This window comes from Rutilus rutilus, assembly GCF_951802725.1.
Source record: "Rutilus rutilus genome assembly, chromosome: 12".
Lineage (NCBI taxonomy): Eukaryota > Metazoa > Chordata > Actinopteri > Cypriniformes > Leuciscidae > Rutilus > Rutilus rutilus.
The window spans coordinates 1,792,966-1,808,290 of record NC_140217.1 but is presented as its reverse complement, the minus strand read 5'-3'; the positions used below and the strand labels follow the sequence as shown (position 1 = coordinate 1,808,290).

Below are 15,325 nucleotides of genomic sequence, written 5' to 3'. Positions count from 1 at the left end.
TTCTGAATGGTTAGTTGATGAATTTATGAAGCTGATGTGTAGTTATCTTCTAGTCATTGATTAGCATATTCTGTCTTGATCATCTATAAATCGTGTTCCCGGGGGCGGGGTTTATGTAAATTTTAGGGTTCATGATGTCACTAACCCGGGAGGAATGTGGTGTAGTCCCAACAGGGGATGGTTGCAACATGTCATTTTTCTCCAATCAGAAACATGATGACACTCACACTGCACATGCACAGTTAGATGGTATGAAAGTACATTTTTTCATGAGATGTATTTTTGTCATACTGTCCTGACATTTTGTATGAATTAATCAAAACTTGCTTAGTTTGAATTATTGTTTTGTTGACTTCTAAGTGACATGGTTAGCATGTGTCAGAGTCAGTGTGTCTAGCAGGCGCATGATGTTCTGTCGGGGCTGATCGGGTCGGGGACGGTTGCAACAAGTTATAAATTGCATGTTTAATAAAAGTTTGTTGCATTGCAAATTGTTCAATTCTTCCTGTCTGACACTGAAATATGGAGAGATTGAGTAGCATCTGTAACACCTGCACACTGGATCAGGCCTATGTTCTACACATAAACAAAACTCAATAACTGTTATTTGATAAATATGACTAGGCTACAATAATATTATTGTATAAATAAATAATACTATAATATTATAGTAGGCCTAAAACAGTTAATATTTTCAGAACTCTATGCTCATTGAGACAAAAAGCTCTAAAGTTAATTAGTGAAATGTAAGGTATTTTTAACATGTTGCAACCGTCCGTCCGTGTGTCGGGGTCAGTTGCAACATCTCGCTTCTTCCATTCAAATAAATACTGTGAACCATATGTCATATGTAATCATCTTTAAATGGTATGGGTAATTAGCAGACAGATGCAAGTTTAATATATACAAATTTGGTTGGTCTAGTCCAAATAGTCTCTGAGTAACTGAGAGAAATGCAAAAAGCGTCTCCCCTAGTCCTTAAAAAGCAATTTCTTTCAAATTAAATATCTCCCCTTGCTTTGAGTGTTGTAGCTTTGCAGATGTTGTTTATGCTCAAACAGCAACATTACACACTAACTAAAGTTAGAAAAGTGAAATCATAATCAACCACCCCTTTAATGCTGCATCATGACTTCTACTGTCACACACACTGACTGAAGGAAAGGGAAGTGTTCTGTCAGGCGCTTCACACTGTATACATAGAACATTTTAATTGATCATTTTATGGATTTAGTTCTTATTTAATTAATTTGATAAATGTTATAGAATAAACATCTCATAAAAATACTTTATCACTAAAAAAAGTTTTGAAAAAGAGGATGAACAAAAGTATTATGCAATTATTTAAATATGTAAGAAGTTTTATGTATTAAAGGCTTTTTTTATTGCCAGTAGCCCCTTTCACACACACAGTCTTTACTGGTAAATTACCTGGTAAGAGATCATGTGAACAGGACCTTTTCAAAAATAAGTGAAGTTGTAACATTACTAGTAAATGACTGGTATGAGGCTGTGTGTGAACGTGTGTGTTAAGATCACTTCCGATGACATATAACAGGATTTCCCAGTGTTTTGGTGCTGATGTGTGAACGGCCTCTTACCGGTAAAAAGCCAGACCACCGTTGCTTGTGTGAACGGAATATTTTTGTGCATTTACCGGTAAAGTCATTCTGGCAATGTTACGGTAATTCACCGGGATAGCCGTGTGAAAGAGGCTAATGTGTGAACAGCTCGTATCTAAACTTAAAAAACGAGACTTTTTATCTTTAAAACCCCGTAGACTGATTTTTATGTGAAGGACTCAGGATGTTTTTCCCGGGAAAATCAAAAGGATGTGACGGTTGCGGTCCTGAGAGCTTCTCCTGACACATGAAATTAATGAATGCTTATACAATGTTCAGGATGAAGCAGAAAGAGCGATTCTTGTGTCATGTAAAGAAAAGGGATTCATTCAAACTACAGTCAGATCTATATAGTCTCAAATATACTTTATGATAAACTATCATAGTGTGATATTAAAGGGATGGTTCGGAGTAAAATCAACCTAGGGTCCTTTGCACCATGACTACGAGCCAAACTCCCCCCAGAAGCCTTTTTCCCTTGGTTGAACATTATTAAAGTTAGAGCTTACTTAGAGATATCAGCTGGATGTCTTAGTGCAGGCGCTAATGGATCCAAGGCTGTATCTCATAAATTACCCCACTAATAATGCACAGAATGGTACCAAACTTATACAGTAGTATACAGTATACAGTCACTTCAGGGGTTTGGGAAAAGCACGTAAAAGTCCTGTCAGAAAGCGATGCATAAGGATGTAGTGTAACGACGAATTATTATTTTTTCCGAAGTGTAAACAACTAATAATTGTTGCAAACTGGTTCTAGCAACAAAATATTAGTGCATTCCTGGAACTGGGCGTCGTTACACTACATCCTTATGATCGGTTTCTGCCAGGACTTTTACGTGCTTTTCCCAAACCCCTGAAGTGACGTCGACGTCCGGGTTAGCGGTAGCATGAGCCGTCAGGCAAGAGTTATTTAAATAAACTCCTGATGTACTTACAAACTTTGTTTCAAAAACATTTGTCATAATTTTACTTCCATAGACTTTAAAACTTCATAATTTTTTAACTGTATGTGAAATGCATGAACAGGCATCATTGTTTCTCAGTTCTCTTAAAAAAGATTTAATGTCAAATAAGAAAAAATATATAACTTAGTAGCAATGAGGTTTAAAAAAAAAGCTTGTAAAAACAGCATGTCAAACATTTACACTGTACAAATGAATCTATACAAACAAATCTTAAATGCTTTTGTGTTACAAGATGCTTACAGTTCAATAAGAGCATTTCTGTTGAAGTGGAATATTTACAGTGAGTCTCGCTCATATTTTTTTACAGTATCAGAATCTGCAGACACACTGTATATGGTTTTATATCACAACGGGCATTTGCTGCAGTCTGCAGAAACCTGTGTTTGAAGCCTTTGCACTGCAGATCTCAATGATAAAGCTTGACGAACTGATAAAGCATGACTGTATACCATAAAACACAAAATGCAAAGACTTCTACTGGGGTGTGAGGTCCGTATCTCGGTGCTCTTTGGATGTGAGACATTTCTACCTTCAAAAAACATATGAAGCCAAGGCACTCGAGAATTTAGAAAAATTCATGGCCATGAATAAATAAAGGCTTTTTTTAAAAACATTTTTTTTTAACTCTCATATGTTTTTAGAAGTATGTCTGCATACTTTTTGCAAATGTAATTGTGATGAACTCAATTCAAATGTAAAAGGCCATGCGGTCCAATGTTGAAATGCTGGAAAACACCAGCGTAGAGAGACCTCTCTCCGCCCACAACAGCTTCAGTGGGTTACACAGCGCAAGCTAAGGGGGATTTTGCCAACGTCTGATTGTTGTGCTTGAAATGCTCAGTTTCTTTCCAGCTGTGGTTTGTGACTGTGATTTATTATGTGATTATTATGTGCCTTTAATTCAGTTTGGTTTGTCATGATTCATTCCAGAGCCTGAATGTGCTTAGACTTGTATGTGTGTCAGAGTCAGAGTCCTCAGGATCGTTTCGCTTGTTCGACTTGAACCGGCGCTGCACAGATCGATCGGTGAATGACATCAAGGTACCCCGCCGGTTCAAGTCGAAAAAGCCTACTGTGTCCTAACAAGACAAGGCGTGACAAGATTCCAGCCAATCAGAAAAGCGTGTGGGCGGAGTCTCTGCAAATGCACTGCACTCGCAACCAAATCACAGCCAATCAGAAGATAGTGTGGGCGGAGTCTCTGCAAGTACACTACTTTTGCAACAAAATGCATAAGTACATCATATTCATAAATATTACACAATTTTAACATTAATAAAAATACATACTGAGTGACAGTCTTTGCCATAACACTCTCTTGTTTGTTCACATTGAGTTCAGTTCGAATGTTCTTTAACTTTCAAGATCAGAGGTGGATTATCCATTGTCGCTTTCAACACGGCTATAAAAGTCATGCAAAAGGATATTCAAACTCACGTTAGATGCTTTTAACATTAAATGAAGCATATAATTACCACCTGAGATCATCATTGTCATACTTTGTATGTTGTTGTTCCAGCCGCAATGGCTGATTAGGAAAACACTCTGATTGACATGGAAAAGATGCCTTTTATCACGCGTCAGGCTTAGCACACGGCGTTAGGCGATGACGGATAACTTGAGCTTCGGGTAGTTGGATTTGACATTTACGGTTGTGGCATTTCCCGATGAAACGGTCGTCTCCCCCCCCTGGCGGTTTGCCTCAGTCTTAGTGAAGCTAATCTTAATGCCGATATTCCTCACTTGCCCGTCTTTGGTGGTCAGACAGCGTTTGAAGAGCAGCTTCAGGATGGCCCGTCGTATATCTCTGCTAGTCATCGTGTAAATGATAGGGTTAATGAAGGAGTTAATCATGGCCACACCCAAGAAGTAGTCAGCTTTGTGTAGCACCCAACACTCTTTGTTGGGACACATGAAGTCTAGCAGGAGAAGCACAAACAGAGGCATCCAGCACAGAATAAACACTCCCACAACAATGGTGACCGTCTTTAGCAACGCCATGTGTTTCCGCGAGCGAAGCCCGTAGGATTTGTGCGGCACGTAGCTTGGGTTCTGCGTGTTGGACTTTACGAAGTGAAAGATGCGTGCGTACAGGGCGACGATGGCCAAAAGGACGCCCATGAACACAAACACACAGAAGAAGATGTAATTTTTAGCGTAGAGCGGAAGCACGATTGAGCACGAGTTCACGTTACCCAAACAGTTCCATCCCATAATTGGAAGGAGGCCTAGCAACACCGATAGCACCCAGCTAACCCCGATCAGAGCGAACATGCGCTTGCGCTTGGCACGATAATAAGGCTTCGTGTTTAGCATAGTGAAGTAGCGTTCGATGGCGATAGCCAGCAAGCTGATCATAGACGCCGCTAGTGTGATAAACACACCGCCTTCTCTTATAAACCAGAGAAGTGGCGTCAGACTCAGCGTTTTTGGCCCGGACAGCACGATATTTAGCATGTAAGTGAATCCGGCTAGCAGGTCTGAGAGCGTCAGGTTTCCCAGCAGATAATACATGGGCATGTGGAACTTCTTGTTTTTCCAGATGGCCATGAGGACGATGATGTTCTCCACAACGATGATGAAGCAGATGAAGAGGAAGACGATGGCTTCCGGTTCGAGTCTGTCTTTGTAACGAGCCAGATCCAGTTTTTCCGTGTGGTTATAGTGGCACCGGAGGACTTCATTGCTGTGGTAGCTGCTGTAGGCGCTGTAAAGTGATGTAGGCTGCTGTAAAGCGCATGAGGACGAGTTGGACGCACCCATGGGTCACCAGAACTCACAAAACGTCTTATAGCTGTTAGTCTTACGTGAGAAAAGTTGAGTTTTACACAGGCAGGTTGTGCTGTTGAACACTGAGCGACCAGTAGTTGGTGCCGGAGAGCAGATCTGCTTCATTTGGGCCCATCACTTCAGTCCTGAAAACACAAGAGCACGTAACATCATCAGCTTAAAGGAGAACTCCGGCCAATTTTAACATTGAGCTATTTTTTTTGTACATTTGGAGTGCTGTCAGTACAGAGAACAACGACAAAAATCGGTGTTGCCAACACCGTGTTAGACTTCGACCGAAAACAGGATGTAAATACAGGAAAAGTTCTCCTTTAAACAAAGTGAAACTGGCAGCGTCTGCTGTCTGGCCATCCAAACCTCAAGGCCTGGCTTCACAGATAGGGATTAGATTAAGCCAGGATTAGGCCTTAGTTTAATTAGATCATTTTAGTAGCTTTTTAAAAATGTGTCTTAGAAAAAAAACATTACTGGTGTGGATCTTGTGACAAAACAATGACAGTTGCTTTCAGTGAAAACAGCTCAAACATGCGAAGAAGGAGAAACAGCTTGATTCCCAATTTATTTTCTTTCTACTAAACCATTAACTGTTTTTCCTAAATCACCCCTTTTTATATCATGATTTGCTTCTCTTGAATGTATGCATGACTATTTCCAACTCTTCTTTACGTATAGCTAACTGAACTGACCTGTTTTTGTTGTTGTTGTTGTTTTTGGGTGTTTTATTGTTTTTCTTTTATTATTTTTATTTTTATTATGAATATTATGTAAAAGAGATTGTTGTAATATTCTGCCATAATTTGTTAAATCTCAATAAAAAAAGCTCAAACATGCATTTTAGTCCGGGACTAGCTTAAGCCTCATCTGTGAAACCGGGGGTGAATTACTTGAAGTCTTCTGAGTAACTTCACATTCGGTCAAACGCTACTCTTCATATTTAATGGAGTTTAGAGAAATTAATTTCAGCCAGTCTGATTCATTTCATGCCCAGAAATCTTTAGTCTGCTCTAGTTGTTCAGATCAGATGTGTGTGAGTGATGTGGAGCCGAGGAACTCTGGGGCTCGTTCGGACACATGTTAACGATTACCCGTGTCACGTTACATTAGAGAACTGCGTATGTAAAAGATTGATGCTTGTTTGGCGCAGGAAAACAACTCAGCTGATCGTAAGTTCTTCCATTTAAATTAAAAAGCTCTTGCAAAGTCTGTAGATTTACATCAGGACGCATCAAATTAAAGACAATCAGTCCATTGAAATATCCAGTTATATTTGATTCAGTAACACTTTACAATAAGGTTAATGAGTTACACTTTATTTGATGGTCCACTTTATACACTGTAAAAAAAAGTTGCTGCCTTAAAATTTTAAGTGCAATCAACTTTTTAAGTCATTTATTACAATAAACTGACTTAAAAAAAGAGTTGAATCTTATTTTAAAAAGTTGAAAATTGCTTAAAGCAATGTAAAAACATGTCATAACTTATTACATATATTTTTTTTACAGTGCAGACATTCTACTAACTATAAGTAACTATACATGCTCTCCTTAGTAGTAGACTGATTAAGTTGACATAGTTGCAAAGTTACTTAAGTCTAAAGTGGACCATGGAAATAAAGTGTTAATAACAGTAACAATGAGCAATACATTTGTTACAGTATTTATTCATCTTAAATGTTTGTTAATAAAATATACAATTGTTCATTGTTAGTTAATGTCAGCTCAGGTCCATCAAATTATATTTACAGATACTTTCAAAATGTAATGATATATTAGTAAATGTTGAAACTAACATGATCCAAGATTAATAAATTCTTTAGAAGTCATTTTTGTTCATGTTAACTGATGTTATCAAATGGAACCTTATTTTTAAGCTTTCACTTTTCACAAATTGAATCAAAGAGACACTAAAATGTGTTTAACATTTTAGATTGTTGGATGTCAGATGTCTTTGGTTCTTAGAAAAAGCTTTTCATGGATATGTGGTCGAGTTACTAAGCTAGAAGCACACTTCTCAAAATAGTGCAGCAATGTTATTTATATAGTCCCGGTCGCATAAAACAATGAAATAATACACAAACTGGAATGAATAATTACAGGCAGAAACACACTCTCTCTCTCTCACACACACACAACTTGCACTTATTCATATTCTCCCACAGAGTTCCTGACCCACATTATTCATAGTAATTATTTGTCAGAAAGGCTAGAAATTGCTTACCGTTTCTAGATGTGTGATAGTGAAGCTTCTGCTGTGGCATTAAGAACTACAGTGGCACAGAGAAACACGACTCAACATGAAACTAGAGGAGCTGCACACACACACACACACACACACACACACACACCCTCTCTCTCTCACTCCTTCAGAGTCAGACCTTCAGTGGTTGATGAGGGTTTAGCACTTTTTATGTTTGTTGGTTTCCGTGAGTCATAATATAACTCTGACATGGATGTTTCTGTAGGAGTAGCCTAACAATAATGTCCACTGATAAACACGCAATTCGCTCAAAATGCGCTAATCAGCCTCAGCGATGGAACCGCTAATGACTTACAACAAACCGATCGTTCCATAAAGAACCTTTAAAATTCCATTCCACAAAAGGTTCTTTATTAGTGCAAAAAGGTTTCCAAAAATGGTTCTTCCATCATGGCATTCCTCCGAAAACCCTCTTTTAAGCTTTAATTTTAAGACTTTAACCGTGTATCTGAAAGGCTGGCCGCTGAGACTCGATGAGCCGAATGAAAGTGGAATGAAATGGTCGTTGGATCAGACTCGAGTTTAGACTTGTCTTCTCGTGTTCTGCCTCAGGTATCAGAGTTACTGTTCACCTCTGAGCTTCCTGTTCACACACCTGCGCATTTATTTGTGTGTTTGAACTGTGTCTCAGTGTCGTGAGGGAACCTCCCGTGACACACATCAGGACTAGAGCATGAGAAGCCCTCGGATAAAACACACACACACACACACACACACACACACACACACCGAGCATCTGTGTTTATCTGGCAGACGTTGGGCAAACAGAGATAATCTCTGATCTGGTTTGAGTGTGAAAGCAATTATTTATTATTATGTCCATGAAGATAATCCTGAACGGCAAATGCTTTATTAATAAATGTCGATGATCTAAATCTCCTCCTTCATACAAGGTTTTCTGTAACGAACTCACTTTTTTTAATGAAGTCTGCAATGGAAGTTGCGAAAAATGTAGAAGAGAATTCTATTGTCACATAGTTAATCTAGCCTATTTGGTGTCTTGCGAATGTTTTTTTTTTTTCGTTTATCTTTGGAGCTTTTGTCTTTGATGCCTGTTTTTTTTTTAATGTTGTTTACAAGTTAAAAAAAAAAAAAGAAAAAAAAAAAGATAATCTGATCCGGTTTCTGTCTGGCCAGATCCTGCAGAACGTCTTCAGTTAAACTGGTTTAAAGATGCCGTTTTCACTGGTGTATCGGGTGATGAAATATAAGCAAGCGTGTTTGTTTGTTTGTTTTTAGCGAGAATGTTTGGTTAAAGGTCATGTGCATCCACTGATGGTTAGATGCAGAGCCGTTGAATATGAGAGTTGCGACACTGTGATCTCGCCTCCACGCGGTCACGTGGTTCGTGTATCTCTACACAGTTTCAAACAAATCCGCGTTGCCGATGATTTTAAGCGGGGCAGACAGCAGCAGCTATACTTGCAGCAAATATCGGTAAATATTGACGCATAATAATGTACATTGATTATTACGTTGACACTTAAATGACTTACATATGATAGCATTTTCTTTCTGGGGAGTAGCAGAAACACAGCATTAACACGTTTTTGTGTTTAATTTTGGAGGGAAATAGGGTACTCCAATAATGTAGAATACAGTTACAGCAACGACCATTTGCAGCAAATTTCTGTAAATATATGATGGAGAGACGGCATTAACGTTAACAGTGTGGTCAGCTGAAATGAAACTGGAGATATGGTTACTGAGTGGAATAACTGTTCATAACATTAACGTGATTCATTTCAGTATACATGTAGCCTACACATACTGTACACATACTGTAGCCTACATCGTATGCATGTATTTTTATGTGTTCTGATGGTTTGAAAGAATGTAGATGTAGGCTACATTAGCCATACTAAAATGAATTATTTAACAGTTAATGTTATGGATCGTATTTAGGAACATAGTTCCTCTCCAGTTCTGTCCTGCATTTATTTGATTAAAAATACATTTAAATATATATTTTCTATTTTAATATATTTTAAAATGTAATTTATTCCTGTGATCAAAGCTGAATTTTCAGCATCATTACTCCAGTCTTCAGTGTGATGATTTGATGCTCAGGAAACATATCTCATTGTTATCAATGTTGAAAACAGTTAGGCCTATTTACATTTTTTCCAGGATTCTTTGATGAATAGAAAGTTCAAAAGAACAGTGTTTATTTGAAACAGGATATTTTGTAACATTATAAATGTCTTTACTGTAACTTTGATCAATTTAATTCATCCTTGATGAATAAAAGTATTGATTTCTTTTATTTCCCCCCAAAAATAAAATATAAATTTTTACTGACCCCAAAATTTTGAACAGTAGTGTTTAATGTTACAAAAGCTTTAAATTTTAAATAAATGTTGTTCTTTTGAACTTTCTATGCATCAAATAATCCTGATATAAAAATGTAAATAACTTTTTTCAACACTGATAATAATGAGATATGTTTCTTGATCATCAAATCATCATATTAGAATGATTTCTGAAGGATCATGTGACACTGAAGACTGGAGTAATGATGCTGAACATTCAGCTTTGATCACAGGAATAAATTACACTTTACTATATGTATATTCTCATTGAAACAGCTGTTTTAAATTGTAATAATATTTCACAATATTACTGTTTTTTTTATCAAATAAATGCAACTTTGGAGAGCAGAAGAGACTTCTTTTAAAAATATAAAAAATCGTACCAATCCAAAACTGGTAGTACACATACACATACGTACACACACATTGTTCTTGAAACTTTTATGTCAATAAAGCACTTTGATTTGATTACATTTTTTTTTTGTGTGTTTAATTTTGGAGGGAATGGGGACTGCTCCCATGAGGTACAATACATTTACAGTATTTACTGTATATATTTTTCTTGTGCTTCTATGGTCATAATTACTAACATCCTAATGTCATGTTAAAATACATCCACATAAACCTGCACAACAAGTGAATATCAATTAAAACTGCTCAGTTTAAGTCAAGAAAGAAGTTTGGTCAACAGTAAAAAATATACAAGGCAACCGATTGCATTCAACAAAACATTTAATTATATATTATATCTAGGGAGAGGGTAGGCAAGTTTTCCTTGAATGTTCCGTCTTCCAAGAAACTTGTTCGACTTCCTGCAGGGAGAGAAAGATGGCAGAAAGCAGGCCAGAAATACATGTGTTCACAGTAGCCATTACATTCTGCCACCGACGCTGTGGGATGATCTGGAGACCTGGTGGTGAATACATTCAGCCATAAATTCTGCTTTTCTATAATGTTCAGGATTTTTTATACTGTCATAGAGGTGTACATTCATTTACACGTTTTAGCATTGAGGTCTTTCTTATTTGTGGGGGTGCTGATGTACTTATTTGCTTTATATCCAGATGTATTTTTAATATTCTGACCACCTCATGTATGTAAAGAGGGTTGACAAAAAAAACTCTGAATACAGTATAGTGCAACATCACATTTAACTATGACCTCAGTATTGAATTTACACATTTCTGAGTGGTAGCTAACGTTAATGAAGTGTTGGTCATGTAAGCTAGCTGAAACTATCTGTGTTTGGAACTATCTGTGTTTGGAACTATCAGTGTTTGGAACTCAGTGTTTGGAACTATCTGTGTTTTGAACTATCGGTGTTTGAACTATCCGTGTTTGGAACTATCGGTGTTTGGAACTATCGGTGTTTGGAACTATCGGTGTTTGGAACTATCTGTGTTTGGAACTATCGTTTTTTGAACTATCGGTGTTTGGAACTATCTGTGTTTTGAACTTTCGGTGTTTGGAACTCTCAGTGTTTGGAACTATCTGTGTTTGGAACTATCAGTGTTTGGAACTCTCAGTGTTTGGAACTATCTGTGTTTGGAACTATCAGTGTTTGGAACTCTCAGTGTTTGGAACTATCTGTGTTTGGAACTATCAGTGTTTGGAACTCTCAGTGTTTGGAACTATCTGTGTTTTGAACTATCGGTGTTTGAACTATCCGTGTTTGAACTATCTGTGTTTGAACTATCGGTGTTTGGAACTATCGGTGTTTGGAACTATCTGTGTTTGGAACTATCGGTTTTTGAACTATCGGTGTTTGGAACTATCTGTGTTTTAAACTTTCGGTGTTTGGAACTATCTGTGTTTGGAACTATCTGTGTTTGGGACTATCGGTGTTTGGAACTATCGGTGTTTGAACTATCGGTGTTTGGAACTATCTGTGTTTGAACTATCGGTGTTTGAACTATCGGTGTTTGGAACTATCTGTGTTTGAACTATCGGTGTTTGAACTATCTGTGTTTGAACTATCGGTGTTTGAACTATCTGTGTTTGGCACTATCTGTGTTTAGAACTATCGGTGTTTGGAACTATCGGTGTTTGAACTATCTGTGTTTGAACTATCGGTGTGTGGAACTATCGGTGTTTGGAACTATCGGTGTTTTGAACTATCAGTGTTTGGAACTATCTGTGTTTGGAACTATCGTTTTTTGAACTATCGGTGTTTGGAACTATCTGTGTTTTGAACTTTCGGTGTTTGGAACTCTCAGTGTTTGGAACTATCTGTGTTTGGAACTATCAGTGTTTGGAACTCTCAGTGTTTGGAACTATCTGTGTTTGGAACTATCAGTGTTTGGAACTCTCAGTGTTTGGAACTATCTGTGTTTGGAACTATCAGTGTTTGGAACTCTCAGTGTTTGGAACTATCTGTGTTTTGAACTATCGGTGTTTGAACTATCCGTGTTTGAACTATCTGTGTTTGAACTATCGGTGTTTGGAACTATCGGTGTTTGGAACTATCGGTGTTTGGAACTATCTGTGTTTGGAACTATCGGTTTTTGAACTATCGGTGTTTGGAACTATCTGTGTTTTGAACTTTCGGTGTTTGGAACTATCTGTGTTTGGAACTATCTGTGTTTGGGACTATCGGTGTTTGGAACTATCGGTGTTTGAACTATCGGTGTTTGGAACTATCTGTGTTTGAACTATCGGTGTTTGAACTATCTGTGTTTGAACTATCGGTGTTTGAACTATCTGTGTTTGGCACTATCGGTGTTTGGAACTATCTGTGTTAATTGGAACTATCGGTGTTTGAACTATCGGTGTTTGGAACTATCTGTGTTTGAACTATCGGTGTTTGAACTATCTGTGTTTGAACTATCGGTGTTTGAACTATCTGTGTTTGAACTATCGGTGTTTGAACTATCTGTGTTTGGCACTATCTGTGTTTAGAACTATCGGTGTTTGGAACTATCGGTGTTTGAACTATCTGTGTTTGAACTATCGGTGTGTGGAACTATCGGTGTTTGGAACTATCAGTGTTTTGAACTATCAGTGTTTGGAACTATCTGTGTTTGGAACTATCTGTGTTTGGAACTATCAGTGTTTGGAACTATCAGTGTTTGGAACTATCGGTGTTTGGAACTATCGGTGTTTGGAACTATCGGTGTTTGGAACTATCAGTGTTTGGAACTATCGGTGTTTGGAACTATCTGTGTTTGGAACTATCGGTGTTTGGAACTATCGGTGTTTGAACTATCGGTGTTTGGAACTATCTGTGTTTGAACCATCGGTGTTTGAACTATCTGTGTTTGAACTATCTGTGTTTGAACTATCGGTGTTTGAACTATCTGTGTTTGGCACTATCGGTGTTTGAACTATCTGTGTTTGGCACTATCGGTGTTTGGAACTATCGGTGTTTGGAACTATCTGTGTTTGGAACTCTCGGTGTTTGGAACTATCAGTGTTTGGAACTATCGGTGTTTGGAACTATCGGCTGCTCCACGACACCCGTTACTTCCGCATTCCAAAGTCCCCATGGCAGTCTATGGGAGTGTCGTAAATCTGTTTTTCAACGGCTCTGGTTAGATGTGGCTGATAAAGAGTTCAGAGGTCAGACAGGGAGTCCAGTTTGACCTTTGAGGTCACATTGTGTACAGTTAAACAGTGCAACATGAAAAAATGCATAATGCATAAAAAAACACAAGATATCTTTAATTAAAGAAATTACATTAGATTTTAAATGTAGGACCAACTAGAAAATACTTTCTTGTAAATGCATTGGCTCTGCTGTGGTTGCAGAGCTTTATTAATATACTGCGGTAAACGAAGAGGTTGTTTCCTGTAATTCTGCAGTTGTTGGCACAACCACAACCCGTACTCTCCCCGAGGTGTGGCAAGTCCATGCCAGACCTTATAAATAAAACAAGCACAAAACAAGTTTTTTTATTTTTATGTTACAGTAATGAAATGAGTGGGATTTTTTTATCCAACACTTTTATCGCTTTCTTATACAGTGATTCTATCAACTTAAGAGTTGTGCCACCTATGAATGAGGTGTGAAATATGTGAAAAAATCATTGAATGTAAACACAACCTGGCAGCACTGACAGTCAAAAATAGCCTAATGTACTTAAAATTCTTTAAATTAAAGTTTACAATATTAGACAACTTTTTACATGACTTTTAAACGTTAGAGTAGAATCTAAGGTAACCCCAGGATACGTAAACTCTTTAATATTTTCAAGCTCCTTCCCTCTCTTGAATGTTTCATCTCTACTAATTGTTTTGCAAACATCCTACACAGTTTTTTGTTTTTGTTTTTTTGTATTCAGTAATAAATCTGATTTGGTAAGACAATCCTGAACATTTGTCATGTTATTGATTACAAGTAAAAGTAATCGAAGCTTCTTTAAAATTATTTGCATGGGTACAAATCATCTGCATAAATCTGAATATTTACATATTAACATGCTCCAGGTAGGGTGACCACCCGTCTCGCTTTGCATTGTGCCGCACGCAATATTATTTTCACCACTTGTCCCACACTTCGCATATTGAGAAAATGTCCCGCATTTTCATCAGTCTGTCGGTTTTTAATTATCATATTGAGAGAACGTGCATGCTTTCTTTTGCCTTTTTAAGAAAGCATATTATTTATTATTTTTGCGGTGTAGTTTTTCACCTATATTTAACAGCGCTTCGTCAGAAGTACAAATACAACAGCCGTCTTTTAAATCCTATCCAATGGTTGAAAGGAAAGGAGTAAACATGGTCACTAGTAGGTTGTCAAATCAAAATGTGGAGCGGTGATTCGTTCCATGTGTTCCCTGTCAGAAAACAAATGGATAATTCGGTAAATTAAAATTAAAATGTAACAGAATTTATCAACTTGTTGCCTGCTGTGGTTGTTTTGATTCACATCCTTTCTAAAAATATGAAAGTTTTTGGTTTAATATAGGCTATTCTTTATATATAAGACTGGCATATGTCTATGAACTCGATGACATCAATGATCTAATTTCATGTTGTTTTATATTTTATTAGTTCAATATTTATTTTGTTGGATTTGAATTGGACTTGGTCAGAACTGTTTCAAAAATAGTTATCTGCATGATGCCTGCTGCCTTTGGGCTCAGTGATGTTGAATTTAAATGACATGTAAAATAAAGACATGTTATGTTACATTGTGATATAGTGGTGTTTTCTGGAAGGGACTAAAGAATGAAGCATTTTTATCAGCTGAAAGGCAGAATACACATGTTTTTTTATATAACAGTTTCAGGTTATGTTTTAGTGTTGGTAATATGTCCCACACAAACTTATAATCGTCCCACATTTGGTTTGTTTGATGGTGGTCACCCTAGCTCCAGGTAAAGCATTATATAAGGTGAAAATAAAATTGGTCCCAAGACGGAGCCTTGTGGAAC

The 15,325-nt window shown here is 37.4% G+C and overlaps 1 protein-coding gene across 1 annotated transcript; it reads right to left on the bottom strand.

Moving 5' to 3' along the window:
- Positions 1–2,670: 2,670 nt before the first annotated feature.
- On the bottom strand, positions 2,671–7,760 carry s1pr5b (sphingosine-1-phosphate receptor 5b). The gene is made up of 2 exons (XM_084425129.1): positions 7,600–7,760; positions 2,671–5,507 (listed from the first exon to the last, which is right to left on the bottom strand). Exon 2 carries the CDS (start codon positions 5,353–5,355, stop codon positions 4,192–4,194), a length of 1,164 nt encoding a protein of 387 aa, XP_084281255.1. The 5' UTR covers positions 5,356–5,507; positions 7,600–7,760; the 3' UTR covers positions 2,671–4,191.
- Between the last annotated feature and the right edge of the window lie 7,565 nt (positions 7,761–15,325).

What these genes read in the sequence shown, in the direction of transcription:
- s1pr5b (XM_084425129.1), bottom strand. Translation starts at nt 5,355, where the DNA reads ATGGGTGCGTCCAACTCGTCCTCATGCGCTTTACAGCAGCCTACATCA.